The sequence below is a fragment of the Euprymna scolopes genome, chromosome 7 (genome assembly GCF_053919585.1).
Source record: "Euprymna scolopes isolate OS-2025 chromosome 7, ASM5391958v1, whole genome shotgun sequence".
Classification (NCBI taxonomy): Eukaryota; Metazoa; Mollusca; class Cephalopoda; order Sepiida; family Sepiolidae; genus Euprymna; species Euprymna scolopes.
In genome coordinates, this window is record NC_136488.1 from 50362887 (window position 1) to 50389204 (window position 26318).

The 26318-nt window shown below is 33.5% G+C and overlaps 1 protein-coding gene across 1 annotated transcript; it reads right to left on the reverse strand.

Annotated features, from left to right (window-relative positions):
* Positions 1-1617: 1617 nt before the first annotated feature.
* Positions 1618-10445, reverse strand: LOC145279736 (uncharacterized). The gene is made up of 4 exons (XM_080131031.1): positions 10381-10445; positions 6506-6705; positions 4254-4329; positions 1618-1859 (listed from the first exon to the last, which is right to left on the reverse strand). Exons 1-4 carry the CDS (start codon positions 10394-10396, stop codon positions 1684-1686), a joined length of 468 nt encoding a protein of 155 aa, XP_079987157.1. The 5' UTR covers positions 10397-10445; the 3' UTR covers positions 1618-1683.
* Between the last annotated feature and the right edge of the window lie 15873 nt (positions 10446-26318).

Sequence of the window (26318 nt, forward strand, 5' to 3'; positions counted from 1 at the left end):
GAACTCAACGTGTGATCACTTAGCCATCTTGAAATTCATTTCCAGTCACTGGAAGCTGTTTCTTTTAATATTGACGTCAATACTTACCAAAACAAAGAGCTACTAGGGGATAATGGTAAATGAGACGAGAATTATTGCTACCAGAAAGATGAGGAATACTATGGAAGTATTCACATTGATTAATGATATGAACTGCATTTGATTACTCATGCGACAGTTTATGACAAGACTTTGTTGACATGAGATATGAAGATGACCAAGTTGTAATTTACAATGAAAGAGTCCCACGGCAATGTGCTCCATTAGTAGGAAGCCTTTGCAAAGCAACTCTTCCAATGAAAATTTCGTCTGACGCTAGGGACATGAAGGGAGAAAGGAAAATCTTTTTTCTTTGCTGTAGCAAGACGAATTCTTGCTGTGAGTGTCGTAATAGAAGAAACTAGACTGGAGGTCAGTTGAGGACATTTCTAGAAATAACGGTAGAGTAGAGAAAATGCGAGAGCGAGTGCAAGAGAGAGAGAGAGAGAGAGAGAGAGAGAGAGAGAGAGAGAGAGAGAGAGAGAGAGAGAGAGATGCAGACAGACAGACAGTCAGACAGAGACAGAGAGAAATAGAGTAGCAAGATCTTGAAAAGAAAGACGATATGGTTCAAATTAACGGTCGCATTATTTATTACGGAACTTTCAGTTAAAAAATATTTACTAGATTGCTTGATTGCAGATGCCGGAAAGGGTTTCCGCCTTACATTAACTGCTCTATTTCTCATTATTTTACAGAAATCAGTTTCCCAAACACATGAAAAGCTTAATTAATCAATGCTACGAGTATCTTTCAGTTGCCCTTATTTATGTAACACTTGTAGCAATAACATTTCATTTATATTTAAAGGTTAACAAATAGCTGTGCTTTAAAATGCTTTTAAGCACAATCTTTGTGAGCTCTATGCAGACGCCTGACTCGCTAAACAACAAGAGTAATAAAAAAAACAACATTAAAACTTTTTTCAATGATTACTTAGATTTATTTTGTCACCGGCGTTGCCAATTAAAAATAAAAAATATTGCCAAGCATAGGGTTTAATCACATACTATTTAAGATACACCAAATATCCTAAGTTGTTACGAATTTCCTAAAAGTTGACCATATTTTGAATTTTTTGGAAACAAAACAAAGTCATTTTTATCTATGAAATTCAAAGAGGAAAATAAAATCCCATAAATTAAAGGGAAATAACTCATAGGTTAAATGAAAACGTTTTTTTTAAACGCGGATGATTTTGGTTATACTAACAATTAAATACAAATTAAATGTAAATTAAATTAAAAATAAATTAAATGAAGCAACTTTATATAATATTTATAATAATATTTATAAATAGAATATTTAAAACAATTTTATTACTGATTTCCATTAAAAATTTAGAGCTAATTATTAATGTAATATGCAATTGAGATTTTCTTTAAGGTAGTATGCAAATGAGATAACCGCTTGAATGTTGATTCCTTTTGAATAAATAGTGTGTATATAGAAATCATGCAGGAATAAAAGTATATAAAAAGTCTGTTTTCAAGTGTACATTTGTATAAATTAACAAAATTGTAAACAAACAAGCAGACAAACAGGAATACGATTTTATTATAATAGATTACATTACATCATCAATTTTTTTTCTCTCTGTGTGTTTCAAGGCCCTGGAGTCGAATCTCTATTTTTAATGGCAATGGAAACGATTTTTACCAAATTGAGGACTTCTTCAGTGGCGCATTGGATAGCATCCTTCTGTGATCCTTTTTCGCAGGTTGAGGACAATCCAGTTGTAGACTCGGTTGCTTTAGCTTTGCATTTTTGGAAGTCAACGACTGAACAAAAAAAAAAAAAAAGAATAATAACGTAAATAATAACGAATAAACTAGAAAAAGGAACAAAAATGTATTGTCAACGGTTATTAAAATGCTTTGAAGTGTTAATTCTTTGTTTGCATAATGTAGAAATTTGTATTTTGCTATCGAAATGTGGCGAAACAGAAACGTAATTAAGAAGACATACAATACAGAAAATAATAGTATAGGTAGTGAACTTATAATACAAAAATGTCTTACAATTAAAGTGAGTTTACGGCTTAATTAACAGAAATAAATTATACTGTGTAAATACGGCATAATCAGGTTGGCACACCGGTTCTCGCCAGATCACTCAAGTTAAGCAACGCTAAGCCTGGCCACTATCACATTGTTTAGCATTTAGGAATACTAAGCATTGTATATAGTAGCTAGACAGCACTACTATCAAAGGACAAGTAAGGTGTCTCCTTCCCTTCATTAGCCTTTGAGAGGCCCTTGGGCAAGGTCGAGAACCCACTTCAGGGTAACATACGGTCATGGAAAGTAGGTAATACGGATGCATGTAATACAGAAGCAATCGGACTAATTCTGTTCATGGTTTCATTGTGCTGAGCAGAAGATTCTTTTGGGTACAATGGTCAGGACAATCGCCTATTATAGGAAGTGCTCGGACAGAAAGAAACTGCAACCTACTGTATGTACAACTCTAAAGAAAGCTATGACAATACATAAAACACTTTGGAAAAACAGCATGCATGGGGGTTTGAATGATGAGCAACAATGAATTCATGAATGTCTTGAGGAAGACAGATAAATGGAAAGTTATACCCGTCAATGCTTGCACCAGGCAGGACACCACGTGAATGAATTAATACTGTGTTTATAGGTCCGGTTAAGTATGGCAGTATTTGTAAAAGAAGATTCGTTGTAACGCCACAAGAATAGATAATTTATTAACGCATAAGCATCCATTCAACCTGGAGAGGCAATTAATGTTCCATGTAAGGGTGCTTGCTCGTGTAATTGTGGAGCACGGGTTGCGCAAATCCAACTACATTTCTCCTGAATCGGTACTGCTTTATTCCAGTGGCAAGGAGAAAATCCAGAATAACTGGAAAGGATTCTTAAATAAAGGCAGAGCACATATAGAACCTGTTATTCTCAAATGGTCACCCGTACTCAACATTGCTTAACTTCGGTGACCTAACGGGAACCTGTGTGAACGTGATTATAGGGAGATAATCCATTATAGAAAGCAAAGGAGTTAACCTATTAATATATTATATTTTATACTCTCATAACACATAAAAATGCAATGAACGATTTGCAATGTATTAAAAAAGCATTTTAATTCACGTTGAAGAAATGACTAAAATCTTATCAAATTGATTCCATGCTAAAATAAGATCATTTAACCAGCGGTTCGTAAATAATTAAGAAGAGCTAATTTTTTATTCTGCCCGAAAATAATCCAGCTTACAAATATTGGTTTGCCAACTAAGTTACTGCTGATTTTTTCCCCCAAGTTTTAGAGAATTCTATCTTGTAATTTTGAAAAAAAAAATTCTGTTTATTTTAAAATTATTAAAATGAAATGTCAAATTAAAAAAAAGAGTACATATCAGCACCTTCTTTTTTCTATATTTTAAAAATTTTCTACCAAACGAGACATTGAACATCTTGTTGAGTTTTAGGAAGAATGGAAAAAACAAAAGAGAGTACATTATTAGTTGTTATTATTATTATTATTATTATTAAACCCTTAAAAAACAAAGGGAACTTAGTTGCTAAGGGAGACATCTCTCAGCCTTTTGCCTAAGAGCACAGTTACTACACTGATAATTCCGATCAAGGGATATTGATAAAATATCATCTAGCCTGAGGTAAACCTCACAGATAAAAACCGTGTGGCACAATGAAGTATTTTACTGGTGCTATATGGCTTGATTGATTAGGTTACATTAATTTGGGAATAATTAATTAACAGAAAGGTCAATATACATTTAAAATGATAAGTATCTCCAAATTATAATTTCGCGCGAAATAAGTATTTAAAAGGTCATATTTTTCGTGTTTGAATGACAACTAGAGATAAAAAAAAAATAATGAGATTCTTTCTAAGCCCAAAGGTTCATAACACCCGTGCTAATTAAATGTTATATATTTACCGTATTTCATGAAGTTGAAACTAGGTACGGTATGCTTTAGTTTTAAAAAACATACTGTATACATTACTGTGTGGAAATTTTTGTTTTTAGTTCAGTTTTAGTGCAACACTAAAATTCGAAATGCTGGTTATTTTCATGTTTGAAATTGCGAATAAAAATTCTTCATGTTTCTAATTTGATAAGGGTTAAAATAAAATACAACGAATAATCGCTAAAAAAAAAAAAAAAAAAAGCCTGAACTTACTCAGAAGACGTTTTCCAAGCAAATGGCATCGTTCGGCTACGAAGTGGATAGAGAAAGGAGTGTTTGGCACCGGAATCTGTAACGAAAAATTCTTATTAATCTCTTTATATATACAGAGAGAGAGAGAGAGAGAGAGAGAGAGAGAGAGAGAGAGAGAGAGAGAGAGAGAGGGGGGGCAGGCATACACATTTAATGTACACCTAATTATAAATGTTCTAATATTACAAAAGGGGTCATGTCATAAAGGAACATTCGTTAACGGTTTGTTCTGCGGTAGTTTAATTATTATTTTGAATATTTTAATGTAATTATTTTAATATTGACGTCTTCCCTTCAGACTACAATATGGTTGTCTCCAAGTCCAGTGTCAACAAGAATTGTTGAGCCTTCTTTTTAGGTAATCACATATTCACTCCATCCATCGTACTGTTAATCATCCAATTGACAGTTCATCCCATTCTATCCTATTAACTCGTCTCCTCGAGTGGCTGTTGGCCTTAGTAATTAGTGACTATTTATTAAAAATAAATGTTCAATAAGAAATAAACCATAGCACCTTTGTTCGGGAAAAGATTTTTTCATACTTAGTGTTTTGACACCAAATAAAGGTGCAACACGATTCAATTTTAACATATGAAAAGGCACACTGTTAGTGTGAACTCCTATCTCTCTCAATATATATTGTTATGTATCCCCCTCTCTATACGACCTTTCACCTTTTGAATTATCAGCAAGAACTTAATTCTAAACAGCTTTTGCGAGAACGCAAAGTGATTTACAACGATAATAAACAGTTGAGACTATTGGAAATCTGGGGAGACTTGTTGTCACTTAGACTCAAGAGAACACTACCTGCTTTACTAGTGAGCGATTACTAGCAATGACTCGAGAAAGAATTCCTAGTAAGAACTACTACTACTACTACTACTACTACTACTACTACTACTACTACTACTACTACTACTAACTAGCGGGATCTGTGAAAATTCCACAGAGGACTCATTCATATGTAATATATTGATGTTGGCATTCTGTAGATGCTCAGCCTAAATGGCGACGCTCCTATACTATTATAGCTCTTTTGTTAAAACTTCAAAAATATTTATCTAAGCTAGCAGAGACGCCCGGCATAGTCTAGTCGTAAAGTACGCTTAAATATGATATTTTAATTCTTGCAGATTTCGTATATATTATCATAGAGTTAATGTTTCATGCGATTTTTTTATATATTATAAAGTTGCGATTTCAAAACTAAAAAAAGTATATCCATATGACTTAGGTACATCAGCTTGAATCGAAACCGAAATCAAAACTTATGAAAACAATATATGTATGTATATATAACTTGAGTTCCTTCAGCTATAATCGAAACTGAAACCAAAACTTATGAAGAATTCTTGGTAAAATTATTTATTACAAGATGATAGCTAACCAACTTCCACCCCATCATCTAGCATGCTTTTAGTCGATCTGTCACGTCTACCATTTGAAAAGGGAATTTTTTTCCGAAATTAATAATGGATATTGTCGAAGACATAAAAAGTAAGACACTTGTATCTAATACAACTGAATAAGTATATGTATATATAGACGTATATGTATGTACTTATTGATTTGTAAATCGCCACTTGTTTTCGTTTCCTTTTACCAACAACGACTATATTTCATTCCACGGATTGTGATAGCCTTCTACATCTCTACTATATATATATATATATATATATATATATATATATATATATATATATATATATATATATATATATATAACGAAATTAGTTTTGCACCAACCTAATATATAAATTCTAATTATAATTCAAGTTGGGAGAAACTAAGAAATGCTGATAAAAGGAGAATGTGAATGTAGAGACCAAGATAACTACATTGTTCTATCTATCTATCTATCTATCTATCTATCATTCTATCTATCTATCTATCTATCTATCTATCTATTCATTTTCCTTTATCTTTCTCCGCTTCCCTTCATTTCTATCCTTTTCTGTTTCTAACCTTAAATCAATTGACGATAAGCCAGAAACTGTTTGTCGGCAAAATTCCAAAATCTTTCACAAAAGTTTGAAAATATGCCACTGAGTTCTACAACGTCGGCTTTTATTAGTCGATATTTTATACCAGTCACGTCTTAAGTTACTTAGTATTTAGGAGTGAGTATGGTCTGCTGGTTAATTTAACATTATCTTAACACGCTTTTACTCTCCGCCCTAAAACAAATATTTAAAATATATACTTACGTCGCCTTCTTTGGATTTAAAGAAAGCCAAGAGGCCATCGATGTGAGCTTTAACTCTGCTGACTTGGTCGTTAAGGGCTGGAACAGCAACATTTTTTAGAATTTCAATTGCCTTTGAATTTAGATTCGAAATGATACCTGCAATGTCAATGTTATTCTGACCATTCACTGTTGGCGCAGCGACGAGCAGGACAGTAAGCGCTGAAATCAAATTAAAAACATATTGTAACAAAAGAATAAACATAAAAAATTCCAACACTAGACATGGGATATATATATATATATATATATATATATATATATATATATATATATATATATATATATATATATATATACATATATATATATATATATATATATATATATATATATATATATATATATATATATATATATATATATTGTCATCCATATACAGTACTGTTTTGCTGTTTCACAGCTCATCAATGCGGCTAGACAAGCAAATACCTCAAGCCAGGATCGAAATCCGATCTCTCAAACGACAGTCGGAGCTTTTAACCGCTTGCACTATACGGCTGATATGCGGGCAGTGAATTAACAATGTTTTGACATTGTCCAAAGTACCTAAGCTCAATTTGTTTACACAAAGAGCATCGCTTCATACACTAATGGTAATTTGTATATGACTTCCCAAATGCTCAACCTAAGATAAGGAGCATTATAATCATCCAAATACAGTACCAAAAACATACGCTGTAGAACGTAGAAAAAAAGGACAAACACCCTAGTGTTTTGATGTGATGTTTTGAATATAATAAACTAGTTTCATTTCATTCGGACAAAACACTAAGAAACGGGGCCTAATTAGAGTTAGCGCCCGTTTTGTTTTTTTTTTGGGGGGGGTCACCCTATATATATATATATATATATATATATATATATATATATATATATATATATATATATATATATATAGGCAGCAAGTCATTATTCAAGCACGTCTGATTGAACATGACGGAGAAATTCTTTTTCCGATTTTTTTAAATATCTTTTCAATTCGCCGAGCGGTCTTTTTTTATTTCAGCTGGCATATCATATATTATGGCGCTCCAAAGTTGTTGTTCAGTCATATTCGTCTGAAGCGCTTTCTATCGGTTCAACCGATCATCGTCGGGAGCAATTGTTGTTGTTTAGCCGAATCAAGAATTTCATAGCTAAGAACTGTCGTGTATCTAGAGAAACAATAAGTGCACAGTTTGATGAGAATCTGAAGATGTGGAAGAATTGCGTGAATACACTCGTCAATAACTCTTCTTGTCACAGATTATTTGACCAAGATGGGCATCAAAACAGGTCCTCACCCTCCCTATAGTCCTGACCTTGCTCCCTCTAACTTTTGGTTATTCCCTAAGCTCAAGGAAAACTCTTAGAGTCTGTTGTTATGAGACAATTGAGGGGATGAAAGAGGCTGTGACGAAGTTCATTGACATGCTCACACAACTATGGCCTTCTAGAAGTTGTTGGTTGGTTGGTTGTTTTTGTTTTACTGCATAACAACCCTTTTCAGGTTATTTAATGCTGAATCCAAAGGTTTTGAAGAAAGATTTTTTAATAGAATATATTTGTTGTTTTCAAGTCGGTTTCTATTTAACCCATAGTTGGGACCCTAACAAGTACTACCACTCCGGGTCAGAGTGGACCTGAGAGCAATGGCAATTAAAGGGTGGCTCCACACTCCTCAAAGCCTGCAAGCGGAGGCCTCACCACTGGATATAGTTTAACGTCATATCCAGGACCTCCTAGAAGTTTTTCGAAAGGTTCAACAAATACATTACAACCAGAGAAGATCACTTCGAAGCGGACTAGAGTTTCATGTGTCCTATCAATAAAATTGCCCATACGAAAAGTGTCTGGAAACTCATTGAAAGAACCTTATATGTATATATATATATATATATATATATATATATATATATATATATATATATATATATATATATATATATATATATATACACAATTATATAAATGCAACATTGTGTGTGAGTTGCTTTCTTTAAGACTCCGAAACGGCTGAACAAATTTTCTTTAAAATTTACAGAACTTTATTGTTAAGTCTGGGAGTGATCTTAGTTAAATTTTTTCTCGGAATACCCCGAATAATTACCGATCATCGATAATTGAAAGCGTTATTTTAATTTATCTATCATCGGTAAAGCCATTTTTTCCATGTCGTCGCTTAGCAACAATGATAGAACAACAGGCTGTGAAAATTCTACTGTGGGTAAGTTGATAGCATGTTTTTATTTATTTATTTATTTATTTATTTATGTTTGCATGACATGGTCTGTAGATTTAAACTCCGCACGTAAATTTCTTTATTTTTTCCCCATTAACTGCAAAGAATTTTATAAGACTTGAACATCTACGTGTTTTTTTAGCAGTGCAAAATTAAATTATGTTTCTGCTTTTGGACGTCCATTGAACAAGCAACTGATCCTGAAAAAATTGCAAAACAGTCTACACACATATATAGTGAAAATGTGATTCAGAGGTTTTTTTTTTATATATCAGTTTAACAAAACATAAGCCCCAACAACCAAGCATAAGTAGTATGGCCGGCAACATAAGATAAGGAGTTTTTCAACACAGTTGACTAAGTGTAGACCTATACAACGACAACCACATAAATTCTTACAACAAATAGATAGTCGATGTTGATCATGCGCTTTCTTTCACATAAAGTTCAAGAAATCATGGCCCCCAAAACCTCGCCGTAGTTTGTTTTGAGCTGGAAAAATAGCTGCTAAATGGACAAATAAGAGAAGTTAGATTGTTGCTGGAACGTTGCATCCACTGTGTGGGGGCTACGTTGATCAGTAAGGTGTCAATATAGCCGAAATTTACTAGAATAATTTTAGGATTGCAAAAAAAAAAAAAAAAAAAAAAAAGAAAGAAAATATTGGAATTACCAACGATACAGATCAAAATAAGCATAAAAAAGACATCAACGCAACCCTAGAGCAAGGCCGGGTAATACTGCTAGTATCAGAAATTCAATATTTATGAAACAATTGTATGTATCAATTCAATACGTACGAAACTTTGATGCTGCAGTGTTTTGAAAGGACCAAGATAGATAGATAGATAGATAGATAGATAGATAGAATGTGAATAAACTTGAATATATAGAAAAATATGAATATACTGTCAGAAACAATAGATATAGATAAATTGAGAGGCAGTTAAGACGGCAAAGTATGCATAAAAAAACGACACAAGACACGACAAATTGAATACTTTTATAAATAAAAGTTGGAAGAAAATTGTCGCACGAACTTTTTTGACAAGGAATTTTCTTGAAATGATGTAGATAATTTAGATGCGTCTTTGCATCCGTGAGAAAGGCTCTGTCGGTAATGTTTAAGTTTGAACGATTAATTTTGTTGGCCTGTCACAGTTAAATTTGAAATAGATTTTCGTTTGTCTGTATAAGTTAAATTTGAAATAGATTTTCGTTTGTCTGTCACAGTTAAATTTGAAATAGATTTTCGTTTGTCTGTCACAGTTGAATTTGAAATAGTATTTCCATCACTGTCTAGTTTGTTTGAAGTAGCATTTTGTTGGTCCTTCACGATTAAGCTGGAAAAAGATTTTTTCTTGGTTTGCCAGGATTAAATTTTAAATAGCATTTTTGTTGGTCTGCCACGATTAAATTATAAATAGTATTTTCGTTGGTCTGTCACGGTTAAGTTAGAAATAGCTTTTTCGTAAGTCTATCACAGATCGCCAAACGCGTAGATTGAATGGACTCATATATATATATATATATATATATATATATATATATATATATATATATATATATATATATATATATATATATATATATAAAGATAATAAGGCACTTACCAAGAAACCTCAACATGTTGGCTTTGATTGAAAAAAAACTCAAGTGACGATCAAGTTAATCTTGGAATTTATATATATCATATATGGCAATTGCTTATCTCATTTTGAATCAATCAGCTGATCGACACGGACCACCTGCGCTTTTCCAGGCCTCCTCCTCCTCCTTCTCTTCTTCTTCTTCTTCTTCTTCTTCTTCTTATTATTATTATTATTATTATTATTATTATTATTATTATTATTACTACTACTACTATTATTATTCGCGCAACTACCAAATTGTACAATTTTTATCCTAATTGGAATGCGGGAAACATATGAGCGACTCTCATGTTCCGAACTGGAATCAACACCGCGAGCAAAGTGTAGTGTCTGTTCTGATATTACACTTCATTCTTTCTGTCCTCGAACAGTGAAGGATAATTTATAATTTTTGCTCCAATCAAAAATGTTTCTTGTTGGGGAGCTGGATTTCCCCCACATTAAAAGCCGACCCTGCCATTATGAGGAGGAAATAAAATAGGAACACGATGATCCAGTAATAATTTTTCGATAGAAATTATTGACATTTTTTTCTATATTAGATTCTATTATATAAAACACTTATATTTACACAAAAGCCCCAACCATATTTCTACTAAGGTTAAAACATAAGGCATAAGCTATTTATGTGGCACAATAAAGATTTTAAGCGCGTGTAAAGCTAACGAACATTTTATTTTATATGTACTTACGTTTTAGTTACAACGTCTTCGGATATCTTTTCAGTACATGTGGTCGCCATTTTGTTTATTGCTTCATTATGGATAACGCACATAGTGTTCGAAAATGCAAAATAGTTAAGACACAGTTGGATGCACATAATATTTATTCTCACAAAAACAGTGTGTCAGACGAGTATAAAAGGATTTTTCCGGAACATGTAAGTTGGTACCCAATATAAAAGGAAGAAAAATATAGTTTTTTTTTTTTTTTTTACTCATGTTCAACCCTTACAAAGCATATCGCTACTTGGACGCAACGGGCTACTATTTGGGACCACGTCTAGGAAAGATTAACAAGATGTTTGTTTATGTTACATTTAAACTTCTGTATATCAGTACAGCCAGGGAAGCAGGTAGCAGGTGGGAATTCCAAAGTCTAACTGTTCGAGGATAGAAACTATTAGAATAGAAAGCTTTCTGGCATTTAGGCACACCAACAGTGAAGGGGTGAGATCTTATTGCTAAGCGGGTTTGTCGGGGATATGTACGTCGAGGGGGGTACAAGTGAAACAAATTCATCAGAACACATTCCATTAAAATATTTGTAAAATGACAACCTGTATGCTTCTATTGTCTAAGAAGGATCTAATTATATTTAGTTTATGTCCAGTTATACGGCACGATTTAATTTTCATTAGCAGCCCTTTATGCCAGACTTTGTCAAAGGCCTTGGATATATCAAGAGCTACAGCTTTGGCTTCGCCCGCCTTATCCAGTACATGATGTTCAAAGATGACTGTTACAGTAGAACGACATTGTCTGAATCCATAATGTTTGCCAGAGAGAAGATTTGCTTTTGCGAGGTGGTGAACTAGTGGTTGATTAATTAAGGTCTCAAAGATTTTAGCGAAGAGTAGGAGGAGACTAATTGGGCGATAATTGAGAGGGTCTGTTCTTTCACCAGTATTCTTGTACACTGGTACCACAGATGCCATCTTCTAGCAATTAGGGCAAGCAAGATTCACAAAGGCATTTATTGTATAGCTTGGAAAGTATGGGGGCTAGCGCAGCTGAACACTTCTTAATTAGTAATGCAGGAATGAGATCAGTCCCACACGCCTTTGAGGTGTTTAAATTTTTTATGATATTGCAGACATAAGAAGGGGCGATTTTTACATCATCTAATGTGGTTTCAGTCCGCATAGGGAAATGAGGGGGATGTTTGTTGGCTCTAAGGTAGAGTTGAAGGCGATTCACTTGGCAAGCAGTTCCGCCTTCTCCATTGCCGTGCATGCAACCTTCTGGTTGTTGCTCAGTGGGGGAATTACTAATTGCCCTTTATTCACTACATTATTATAGATTTTCCAGAAATCACAAGTTCTTATCTTTTGCGATTCAATATGTTCCCTGATTATTTCAGCATGCTTTCTTTTGGATGCTGCTATTTCACTCTTACAATGATTTCTAGCATCTACGAATTTTTGCCTATTTGTATTTGACTTATGACGTACAAACCAGCGGAATGTATGTTACTAAAGAGAAAGTACATTAAAGCCCAAATGCAATAAGTTGTTAGGGTTGTAGCTAGAGAGGATAGGTGAGAAATGTATGTAGATATAGTCTTGTTGAGCTGTTATGGGAGGCTATGTGACTGCTGCCAGAATAGTGTATATACAGCTGCTGCCGAAAAAGGCGTTTAAAGGACACGGTATTATAGTTGGTTAAAGCAATGTGAAGTTGAAAAGCCGGTCGTATGATGTCAAGCCAGATCTGAATGATCTGAATTATTTCCTTTGGATTTATATCCGAGTTATCTCCATTCGATGGATTCCTTCTAATAGTAAAGAATGCGCTTTCATATGCAAGAGTCTGAAATATCGTTCCATTTACGTGCGGAACTTAGAACGATTTTTTTTCTTATTTTTGGCTCGGCCTTCAAAACGGTCGGATGTTTCGTCCAGTTCCTTTTAGAAGCATATGGTCTCAAACCTTAGCAGACATAGCCTCTATAATATAGCCTCTATAATATATCTTCTGAATAGTAGTCGCAGATAGTTTCATGAACACTTAACACAAAGTAAATATCATTTAGTTTCAATAAGCACACTGACCTTGGCACTACGTGTTTTTCACATTGTATTTCGGACAATCATGTATTTCTTATTTAATATGAATGAATGGTGTTCATTTCTGTGTATATAATATTGGGTACCTCATCAGACATTCCGGAACCCAATTGTATCTTTGTTTTGGACAAACAGTTTATCTGAGAATATATGTGCATGTAAATATAACCATTTCTTATTGTCATTTTTACTTCTTCTCCTTATGTGTTATTCATAATAAAGCAACACGCGAAGTGGCGATCACGTGCGCGGGAGATATGTACTCGAACATGTGATTATTAAAAATATCAATATTTAGAATATAAAATTTTCGTAAAGTTTTAAAAATATTTAGTTACACATATTCACCTAAGTCCTACGACCACACGTTTATTTTTAGAATGAAGCGATATGATAAAACGTTCAAACATTAATAGGAAATACGTATATCGTCTTTGCAGCACTTTAAAGATGAAAGAAAATCATTTTTTTTCTTAAAAATGTTTCAAATGGCGCAATTTGCCAAATAAATTATTGTTTAAAAATTAAGCTACAACCAATTTCACCAGTTTAAAAAACACAGAATTAATGTACCTATTTACTATGCCTCCCCACGGGACAGAGTTAGACACCAGGGTCGTTTTTTAACGTGGAGAAAAGGTACAAAAATAAAAATTGTCTCAGTCGTGAAGGATTTCTCCTCCACCGAAAGAGAACAAGAAATAGAAGTGCAGCATCTGAAGAACAGATACTACACTTTGATCTTGTCCCGAAGGCGCTTGTCGGGTCGTGTGAGAGGATTAGCAGCAGCCTAAAGATAGCTGGCTAGCGAAAATATTAACAGCAGCAGCCGTTAAAGCAAGTATGTAAATTAGCAAATGTGTGCGAGCTTGCGTCTCAAGAAAAGGAGAGAAAAATATATCACGTGAAAGAAGCAAGTTGTGCACCTGGTAAGATGGACGAGTGAGTCGAGGGCGAGAAAGCGTTGGTTGGGGCTGCATGAACTGGCGACGAAACAGAGACTTTTAAAAAGCACATGTGTGTACGAAAAGACTTTGGAAAAATAATGAAATGCGTTGTTTTGAAAGAACCACGAATAAATCCATTTCATTTGCACTTTTAAAAAAAAACGAGTCGAATTTTTATTTATTTCTTGCTTTATTTGTTCTTTCCTTTGCGGCGGTGCCGGGCAGCTTGTGGGTCCGAGAGATTTGAACTGTAACGACACAATTACAAAGTAACGGTCACGTTACATCAGAACAATTAATTTGCAAATTTATATCCTTTTAATATATTTAATATATTTTATGCCAACTTTAAATTGAATTTCCGATACTTATTTAATTATTCAAAGAATAAATGTATTCATGGTTTCGTGTAAAAATATATTAGTGAACTAGATATTTTAACCTGTTAAAAATGGACAAAAGTTATAGTCCGTTAAATGAGTGCTTTATGCGAAATTGATGGTTAGATTTATGCCCATTTTTGCATGAAATGCTAATCCCTATTAATTTTTAATTGTGCTATTATAATACTTAGTTCTTTGCGCATTACTATAACAAAGGCCCATACGAAAATTCAGCCATATCGACTCAGTAATTTCCGAGAAAAAATGGAACGATTGACAAATAGATAGACTAAGAGAAATACAATATAGAAGTATTTAATTACTCTGTAACTTATTTTTTTATGAAATCTTAACAAATTAATGTTTTCAGAAATGTTATGGTAACTTTTTTATTTTACTATTTCATTCAATTTACGCTGACACGGATAGCATTGTTTTTGGTATAAAATTGGATTTTTCAAATCAAATTCTAATTAAAAAAAAATGAATTCGATATTTTAATCTTTGCAACCATTGCTGTTTGTACGGTTAAAAAATATTATACACTAAAACCAAACCTTAAAAATTCTTTCACACACACACACACACACACACACACACACACACACACACACACACACACACACACACACACACACACACACACACACACACACACACACACACACACACACACACACACACACACACACACACACACACACACACACACACACACACACACACACACACACACACACACACACACACACACACACACACACACACACACACACACACACACACACACACACACACACACACACACACACACACACACACACACACACACACACACACACACACACACACACACACACACACACACACACACACACACACACACACACACACACACACACACACACACACACACACACACACACACACACACACACACACACACACACACACACACACACACACACACACACACACACACACACACACACACACACACACACACACACACACACACACACACACACACACACACACACACACACACACACACACACACACACACACACACACACACACACACACACACACACACACACACACACACACACACACACACACACACACACACACACACACACACAAAAAAAAAAAAAAAAAAACGAAAGCAACAAGTGAAGCATGTATGGTCCCCCGTGAGTGCACAGTGAACGAGGCATAAAAAAATGACTAAGTTCCGCATTTGCACCCCCCCCATTTAGCCCCAAAAGTCCCCACGGGGCGTAAAATACTGGCGAAAATAAACAAACGGTGCAGATTTAGGCCTTAACCTATGTAAATTCGAGTTCTGCACCATGTAAAAAAAAAAAAAAAATGACTAAGTCCATCATTTGCCCTCCTCATTTAGCCCCAAAAGTTTCCAAGTCCTTAACATATTTAAATTTGAGTTCAGCACCATGCAAAACTGCTAAATAGACATACTCAGAAAATTTTGGACAAATATGGTAAACTAGTCCCAGAAATGGAGTATTTTATTAGCCGTAAAAGAGCACACCTAAGAGTTATCGCGAAGTATAGACAAACAAAATTATATAGAAATCAGTTACAACTTTTCAGAAAGTTTTATAAAAATCCAAGGCATCAATTTTTTTTTGTTTAAAAAGCACAAAAGTGTCAATTTTAGCCATTTTAATCTGAAAGGCACCCCTAGGGGGGGCAACCGGAATTTTCCCGGAAAATCCGTTCTATTACTTTTTTTTTACTCATATCGTGTTTAATGTTTGTGCAAAATTTCAAAAAATTCCAAGGTATAGTTATTAAGAAAAGTGCGGACAGACGAACGAACGAACGGATAAAAGTGAATTTACAGGTTCATCCTCCTTTTGTCGGAAGACCAAAAAGGGGAGATGAAAGGCACCCTGATCGCTAATTTAATTTAATTGGACAATTTCACGCGTGGATAGGTTTTTCGTCAGCATAATAGCAAATTATTATTTAGTTAGTTATTTTTAATCAAATACTTATTTAATAAAAAAAAAACCCGTAAAATAATATGAAAGTAAAAAAAAAAATCATTCAAAAATAATTTAATTACAAAATTACATCTGTGGTATACAACGAGAAACTATAAGATGCGATTTTAATTGATTAATGAATTAAAATTAATCATCAATTACTTAAAAAGATTATGTTTCATATCGGGTGACAGTCAACTCCTTTGCCGGTGATTATCTGTCAGATTATCAAAGCTGGGTTACCTGTGACTGAATTGAAAGCTGTCGACTTCTATTATGAAAATTTTCAAAGGTAGATTGTAGTCACTTGCGAGTTGTAATATTAACGTGTTTTGGGATGATGTATTTCCTAAGTTGGAGTAAATTCAATTGCGTTCAAACCGAAGGGGTAAGTTTAAAAATATGTGACTTCGTTCACAGGCTAATGTAATGAAGTCACAGCGTTAGCTACTGATATAATAAGGTATTTTTGTTTGTTCATTTTATATACAGCCATATTTCATCCCATAGACACAGAACAGTTATAGGCCTTGCCATTGGATTAACACAACACTTACTCTAACAAAAGCAGAGAAGAAATGCCGATCATTGACCTACCTTAGTTCTAGATCAGTGAGTTCAATTTTTTGCGGATCTTTAAACACAGCGTGGGTGCAGATCTATTGATAGAGTAATTAGTTTGAACTTATGCGATCTTTATGGCACCGTATTCGATATCGGCTATATTGGAACGATAGTTTCACATTTAGTGTCAAGTCACCCAGAATAGCATACTGAGTGACTCTTCGAGCCGTGATAAGTTTACATATACATCAAAATGCATTTTAGTTTCTTAAATACTCTTCTTTGTAAATCTCCATCCACTCATACCTCTTCGAGCTGCCTACTGGTATTGTAAACATAAAGCCTCCCCCGAAGCGAATTCGAGCCCTTTGTCTGCTAGTGGCACACCACGAAAGGATGGTCAAAAGAACTGTGCTGATCAGACGCTTACTCCAATTTTAAACCACAATGCCACAGTTTTGTGGGTCTTTAATCAAAATCTTTACGCAGAGCTATTGACAAATTAAATAGTCTGAATTCATACAATATTTGTGCTTTTTGTCTCAAGACCGAGCCATATTTAATGACCAGTATCCCGTACTAATGAGGCACATGATTAGAACTAAAACTATGATAATACTATCACATTGTTGACTTACGATCTAGGATTCAACTCAAAAATATATTCTCATTTTATAATTTTCCCCCCACTCTTTATCTGTGCCTAAACCTAAACGTAGATTCCATGAACAAAGCTTCTTTCTTAGAATTGCACGCCCATGGAATTGTCTTCCGTTTTCCTGCTTTCCAGCTGACTAAAATATAGTTGTCTTTAAGTCTAACGTAAACAAGTTTTTGATAAGCCGTTCCACTTAAGTTAAAAAAAATTACCGACTTTCCATTACTAACGATTACTATATTGTCCAATTGTCTACTGTACACTCTTTAACCCTTATCCTTGAGTGGCCTCTTGGCCTTGATAAGTAGTGATGCCTATGTAAGAAAAAAAAAAAAAAGAAAAAATACTACGATTCAGCACTCCTTCTCCGAACCACGATCAGTTCACAACTTAGCTAATTCTGTATTTCTTTATCAAAAAGTATTTTTCTGGCTATCTTCAAAGATAGACAAGTAGTCTAAATGCCTCTATCTATTCGGATTTCACATTAAAATTCTTTTGTTTTAATTTTCTGTCTTTATTCTTTAAATTCTTCTATGATACATAATTGAATTAGCCAATCTATTATCTGCCCTCACATCATACGAAGTAGGAATTGTTACGGGAGTATGAAATCCTCAAGCGACCCTTAATCGCATGTATATCCCAGTCAAGGGAAAGGACGACGTCAGGTTTTTGCAGCTCTTGTAGGGAGGTATCGAAGTTTTCCGTCATACATCGCCTGGTATTCCTAAATAGTCACCCGTCTGATACTGACCAGGCTCAACGTTGCTTAACTTCGGTTCAATCTGCCTAAGGTGGGTGTCACTTCAGTACCGTGCAGTACGGGTACTCTCATAGCAGGCGAAGGGTGAATCTATGAACAGACCATATCAATCTTATCTAATTAATCGTATACATTTGGCAGATAATTTCTCACTTAACTTCAACAGCATATTATAACTACATAATACCATCCAAACACTACCGTGTTTGAATATATGGTTAAGTGGCAGTTTTAGTCATGTAGAACAGCTTTAAAGCTTTACTGATCACTCATTTTTTGACCAAATTTCAAACAATTATTACAGTTTATAGATCACCTTCTCATCTATATTGTAAAAATGTTTTTTCAATTTTCGTTCGGGAAAACAAAAGTTATGATTAATTTAGTGGTGCTAAAAATCGTAAAAAAAACGCAAGGGGGTGAACGACATTTTTTATGGTTTCTATAGCAACAACGTCGCTTCAGCGACTAGTGTTGCTACTAATTCACTGCTGTCGAGAAAAGAGAAGTAATAAGTAAAACAGACGGAATGAAAGGGAGTTAATTGGGGATTTTATTGAAGCAGAGAGTGCCGTACATTATTATTACATATGTGTATGTTATGTTTATGAGGGCAAAAAAAATAAGGCTTAAATTAAACAAAGAGCAAGTGAATTTATAGGAAGCCTGGAAAAATCATGGATTACAATAGAAAAATGCGACATGAAATGTAATATTGTTAAGCTTAAACATGGAAAAGTAAAGAACTAATTGTTCAAACTGCAAAAGAAAAGGACAAGATATTCTAGTAAAAAATATAATAAATTTATAACTTCATTATCATATTCAGCATTACATTTTTTTTAAAAATTTAATTTAACATTATATAACTACTTCTTAATGCTGCAATATTTAAAGTTATAAATTTATTATATTTTTTACTAGAATATCTTGTTCTTTTCTTTCCCAGTTTTAACAACTAGTCCTTTACTTTTCCATGTTTAAGCTTAACCATATTACTCCTCATACTCACATTTTTCTATTGTAATATAACAATAAATAACTGCTTGTTTTCTCTTCTTTGGAATCAAATGACGGAATATGCATATTGTTCCCTTTTAGAAGCTGCAACTGGCGATGTGGTCTGAATACATTTCTCTTCATCAGATCACTGGACACTCATCAGAGAACGGCAAAGAACACAATTCACATCTACTTCAAAATACATTGCTTTATTTAGCCGATACTTCTATCCTCAAGGTGGGGGGGGGCACAAACGTATCTTAATTCTCCTATCTATCCGGACTTTACATGGCGATCTTTTCTAAGCCTTAAACCGCTTCTGTTTTAACTTCAATCACTTTTATGCCACAATTATTAAATCAACCAATGCTCTACCGTCGTATAAGACGAGAGGTGAATCTGGGTTCACATTTCGTCATTAATTAATTAATAACCTAAATAGTCTTCTATATGTGGGAAACATCATCATCATATTCGGATTAACACCCGTTTTACATGCTGACATGTCTTGGACGGCTTTTTAAAAATTGCATTGCAAACTAACCTATCTCTGTCCAGGTTTTTATTTATCCCTCTTTTTCGTCTATGTTCTCCTTTGTGCTTTTCTACTAACTGACACTATTATCTCAACGATCCTATACCTATTAACCCAAATACTCTCATCCATTCCAGAATGTGACGACATATACTGTTTTACACATATCCTCATATATTGTTCATATTTAAGCTTTCTCTGAGATCATCAGATCTAAGCCTGTCTTAGTCTCATTATAGATAAACCCAAAAGCACTGCTATGTAGTATGTAACAGAACACTGTTTTAAGTGAGATATTTGCGATTTGCAATGTTTGGGAAATCAATCAATAAAATATATTGATTTATTGTAGATCGCCAAACGTACATACAATACGCGCCGACATTTGTATTTGGTTATTGAAAGGTCATAAATTAGGCGTGAATGTTGTCCTATCATTTCCCGCTCATTTTCAGGTGCGTTTCTCGATCGTTCTTTGACAGCACTTTCCGAAGAATGCTGATAATAAGTGTAACACCATGTTTTTCTCTCTCGCTTGGACATTATCATTTAGTGGTTATTTTTACTGTTCGTCTCGATATCTCTTATCACCGCAACTGACATCTGTTTCTCATATATAGTATCTCATGACATCAAAGAGGGAATTAATTATTTGACTTTTGTTTTTCTTTAATCAGGGGTCGAGGCCGATTCGGACATGACAAATTTTTGAAGTCTTATATAATCCAAAACAACTGCCTACTCTCAGCCTCACATAATATGTTAACCCAATAGTTATTACTATACTCACCCGGCGTTGCCCGGATAGAGAAATATAGTCGGGCGCAGAAAAATAATTCAAAAATTGTGTCATGTTTACAATTTCTTTAAATATGTCAGGGGTGTGAGTTCCGTTATAGAAGCGTGGATTTAATTTGAATAAAATAAAATGCGTATCAGGTGCGTTTGAAAGCCAAATTACAACGCAATATTACGAAAATAACCAAATATTTTACTTGTTTGAAATTTATAATTTAAATATACTTCGGAGTCAAACTCCATCCGCAGCTTTGTTCATGGAATCTGCGTTTAGATTTGGACATAGATAGAGTGGGGGGAAATTGTATATAGTGGTTATAGCTAGTCGAGTATTAAGTGAAGAGCTCTTAAAAATATGCATTAGAAAGAATGTATCACTCACTGAACCTCACTGAATCTCTTAGAAGTTTATATAATCATTTGATTTGTTTTAGAAATGCTCGAAACGAATAAGTAGAAAATCATTTTTTTTTTTCAATTAAAAATCTGGAAAATTGTATGAACATTGCATTAAATAATTTATTGAAAGATGGGAATAGATTATAGAAAAGAATTGTAACTACATTATTAATCTGATACTACGCTTTTATTGTTTTGTTGAACCTTAAAATGAACAGACTTTTAGTTTCCACATGTATATGAGCATGAAACATCTTAGTTGTACGTTTTTTAATGCTACTATTCCTATATCGCATAGTAATACCCGACCCATAGTTGGATAATTGGCGATGCCACATCAATTTCATTTGGTGGCTAGAATCTATGTAGGTTTAAAATAATATCTATCAAAGACGGAAGAACCGATTTATGGGGTGATTGCTTATCTATATCTTATCGAATATATATATATATATATATATATATATATATATATATATATATATATATATATACATATGCACAAAAGGTATGAACAGTACATAGGCCCGAGCAAAGCAAGACGGACCTGCTAGTATATATATATATAGTGAATAAATGACAAAAAACTATATTCCAAAATTCATGCTGTTGACCATCTAATTATTTATTCTTTTAATTCAGTTGACATTTACAATATATAAGTATCTGTTTCGTAGCGCAACATCAATCACTTAATTATTATATCAATCAGTGAATCTATTATTCTCTTAATTCATCAGAAGAAATAACAACAATCAATCCATCAAAAGGAAATAATGTGTGATTTGACATGATTAAAATCCGAAAATTGGAAGAGAAGCTGCAAATACCTTAAATATGTTTCCATTACGCCACTTTGAATTTCAATATATATATATATATATATATATATATATATATATATATATATATATATATATATATATATATATATATACTAGCATGGATACTCAGCGTTGCCAGGGTCGACATTATGTTCGATTTGGACGCACCTGCTATACTAAGGATATTTAGCAGTTTTTCATTATTATATGTCAGCTCCATCGTTACCCACACAAAAATTTCAAAAATAAAAGAACCGATGAAAACACGAAAATGTAACCAGCCTCCCCTCCAAAAAAAAGTACGTGACAAACTCTCCACAAGATATTTCGGAAGAAGGGATACTAAGACAAGCTATTCTCCGGATATTGAGCACCTTTTTATGACTATATACCAGTTTAAGCGAATTTCTTTAATGCTGCCTCAGTCTATAAAGATTTGTCTTTACGGTCTGTTGCAACGAAAATAAACTGTAAATAATTCAGTTTCAAAGATACCAAAGTAGAATTTGTGTTAACCGAAATACAGGTTTTTATGTTATAAAAATTATGAGTTATTGCGTTATTAAAAGAAAAAAATTAGCAGTTACGATGTCAAAAAAAAAAAAAAATGTGAAAAAAAAAACTGGTAAAAAATGTAAATTAAATTTTTTTTGTTACTGTTTTAAATAAAGAATCGTAGTTGAATTGGATTGTTTTTTTATTTTAAAATATGAACCACAACGTTAATTGCGAACTCACGTTGGAAATTATTTTATTTAAACTAATTCCAGAAATAATGCTTGAAAGTTTGTATGAATTTGTTGTCGAGACGCATACTAATTAACGTGTGAGTGAGATATATAAAGGTATCAATCACCAATACCGGGGGAGTACGGCAACGACCGTCAAATAGGCAAGACGCTTATGCTGCCTCCAGTAAGACATGCAACACGCCACCTGCCGGAATATCTCCAACTGAAGTATATTTGAAGACATGTAAATGTGTATATAACTTTTCTTCCTAATATATTATTGTATACCTTTATTTTCGTGTTCTTGTTAATTATTTGTGCAAACACAACAGAATTGTTTTTAGTTTGATTATCTGCCGAAAAAGACCCCCCCCCCAAAAAAAAAATAAAGTTGGCGCCCAGGGAAAATAACTCAAATCGGTTTATAAAAAAATTCTCTCACTATAAACAATAACTAACATACAGCTATTTAATAAAATCGATCTTCCTTAATGTGATATGCAAATGAGGTCACCTCTTAATCGTATATTTTGCAAAGAATCATACAATATATAGGAATGAATGAAATAATAAAGTAATTGGCCTTTTGTATATATTAATCAAATTATGAACAACCAAACAGAGAGGGATACGAATATATATATATATATATATATATATATATATATATTAAGTAATGTGATTGATAATTTAAAATTTAAAAATCAAATTATAATTAAATTAAAAGTTTATGTACATGTACATCTATATCAAAAACACTTGTAAACGTTTTTTTTTAATCTTAAATTTTTTATTTCCATACTTTGTGGACTAAGCGCGAACGCAGACCCCACGATTTTTATGAACCACTGTTCTGCCAGATCAAGCATACCCATTCCTGTGTCTCGATACATCTTTTATCATTATATGTAATCAGTTTTTTAAAATAGTCAACCATATAGGAGCCTATTCGTGACCAGAAACACACACACACACACACACACACACACACACACACACACACACACGCACACACAGATATTCAGCTTTATGTATATATATATATATATATATATATATATATATATATATATATATATATACGAGCAAACAGTTAATAAAACATGTTAAAAACACTTTGAAATGAGTTAAAACATATTTAATCTGAAAAGGAAACACTAGATAAGTGGATAGTCCTTAATCCGCGGAGTTTCGAAGAAATACTTTCCTTCTCATAAGAGGGTAGGAATTAGCAAAATGCGGGATCGGATTTTGCATGCAAAAGTATTTAATGAAACAAACAGTAAGGCAAAGATCATACTTGAAAACAAAAAAAAAAAATGAAGCAGAGGGAATATGGTGAAGAAAAAGGTGATTACACATGAATGGATAGTCTGGTGGAAGATAAATAATCCAGTGACGGTAAAATCCAAATATATAAATTCAAGAAAGTTAAATGAGTTTCCATTTGCACAAGTATATATATATATATATATATATATATATATATATATATATATATATATATATATATATAAAATAAATACTATATATATATATATATATATATATATATATATATATATTCTTTCAGTATTTTATAATACTGTGTTTACATACTGTGAAAATATCTTTAGTTATTATTCTTTGAATTGTAGCATGTTTTATGTCTTTATATATTATATACTCGTTCAGATGATTGAGCAGGAGTTTATTATAACCGCAACTGGCATCAAGATGGTTAGTTACTATGGCTCTCTCTCTCTCTCTTTTCTTCTGACCTGCAGCGATCTTGAAATTCCCTCTTTTGATGAACAAAATGTTGATGGCTTTAGTCAGGAAAGGGCAATAACCAACCTCCGCACCTCACCTCTATCGTTACCTCGCATATTAATAGTTACTGACAATTGACCAGTCCTGTATACAAAAAGAGCGTCCTTTATACACGAAGGAGATAGGGCATGTGCTTCCAATTATAAAGTCGTCGTCATTGTCAGAACTCGTTACTTAATATCGATTTCTTCCTCTTTAATTACATAGACAATTTCTTGGGTGAATAATTAGACCAATTATGAATAAAAATAGGCATTTAGATGTTACAAGTGATTGGTTAAACAGTTTTTTTCCTTATGTTCTTATCTTAAATAATATGCGCATAACCCACTAGTATATAAAACGGTTAGTTGATTTAAAAAAGAAAATGAACGTTCAGTCGGAATCAACTTGCCAGACTAGAGAGTAAGATTACTAGGCTGAAACAATTAATGGAAATAGATGTGACGTCACATGTCTTAAAGACTGGCTGAGAAGGATAAACAATTAGTTTTTTGGAAACACGCAACGTGTGAACAGAAGAAATCGGGGTGTGCTGACAAAATATAACAAAAGTAATTATAGATGTTTCTTTGTTTCACCTACATTCACCTGTTCAGTGAATTAGGACGAAGATCAGAGCGAATATTCCTCCTCTGTCTTTCATCAGTTTTGTATTGATTTAGTTCTATTTAAACTATAAATTAGGAGCTTTGATTTCAAGTCTGGAAGGATCACGTAGGGGCGCGTACAATTACAAACAACTAAGAAGATATGGAGAATGATTGTGAACTTTTATATGTTTTATGGTAATGATGACAACTTGGCTTTCTGCGTGCAAGTTTTATTCCTGGCGATCTTTCAATAGGATAACAATTTATAGATTCAGATTCAAGTACGATATATGTTAGTAGGGAGGGGATAACTGTAATGTCTTTAGTAAACATTAAATGTTATCTGAGATCAACCCACCAGTTCATGATCATTTGATGGGTATAGACAGCTCACCAAAAAGTAATGGTTTTCTTGGATAGTCAGAACCACTTTACCCGTTTAATTCCTGCGATGATCACATCATATATTTGTTTATATGACGTGGCCATGCACTTATCGGTATCTTCTGTATTCAAATGTTTCTGTGTTTTCAAATTGTTTCCAAGTTATTTGCTTCAAAGAGAGCAGAACTATTGGCAATTCGTGTGCGTTCTATGTTTGCAGGCTTGTAATCACATCGTACACTGCCTATATGATAAATTTGATGCGATGGTTCAGTTTTCCAAAACACATTTCAGAACATCTTTATCTCATCCATTTTCTCTCACCTCCTCCAAGCCCACTGTTACTTCATTTCTGCCGCCTCCAATGATTTGTCCCATCTTTTGCTGCTTTCAAACCGCCATGATAATGTTTATCTGGAGAGTGAGAATTGATCTCAACCCAGCACGGCCTCGTATAAGGTCTGATGCGGTGTTGTATCTGTCTTGTTTTGTCCACTATTTTCCATCAGCCTTTCTTGGATCGGGACACTAGAATTTCTGTACTGTACTACTTACCTATTCTTTACGTCTAGTTATCTTGAATTCTTCCTTTGAGTATCTCATGAAGTAGCTCCCGACTTCTATTTGATCCTACTAGTGATGTGATGTTTGTTTAGCGTGAGATGCGCCATTTTGTGTGTTTTGGAACTATAATCAATCG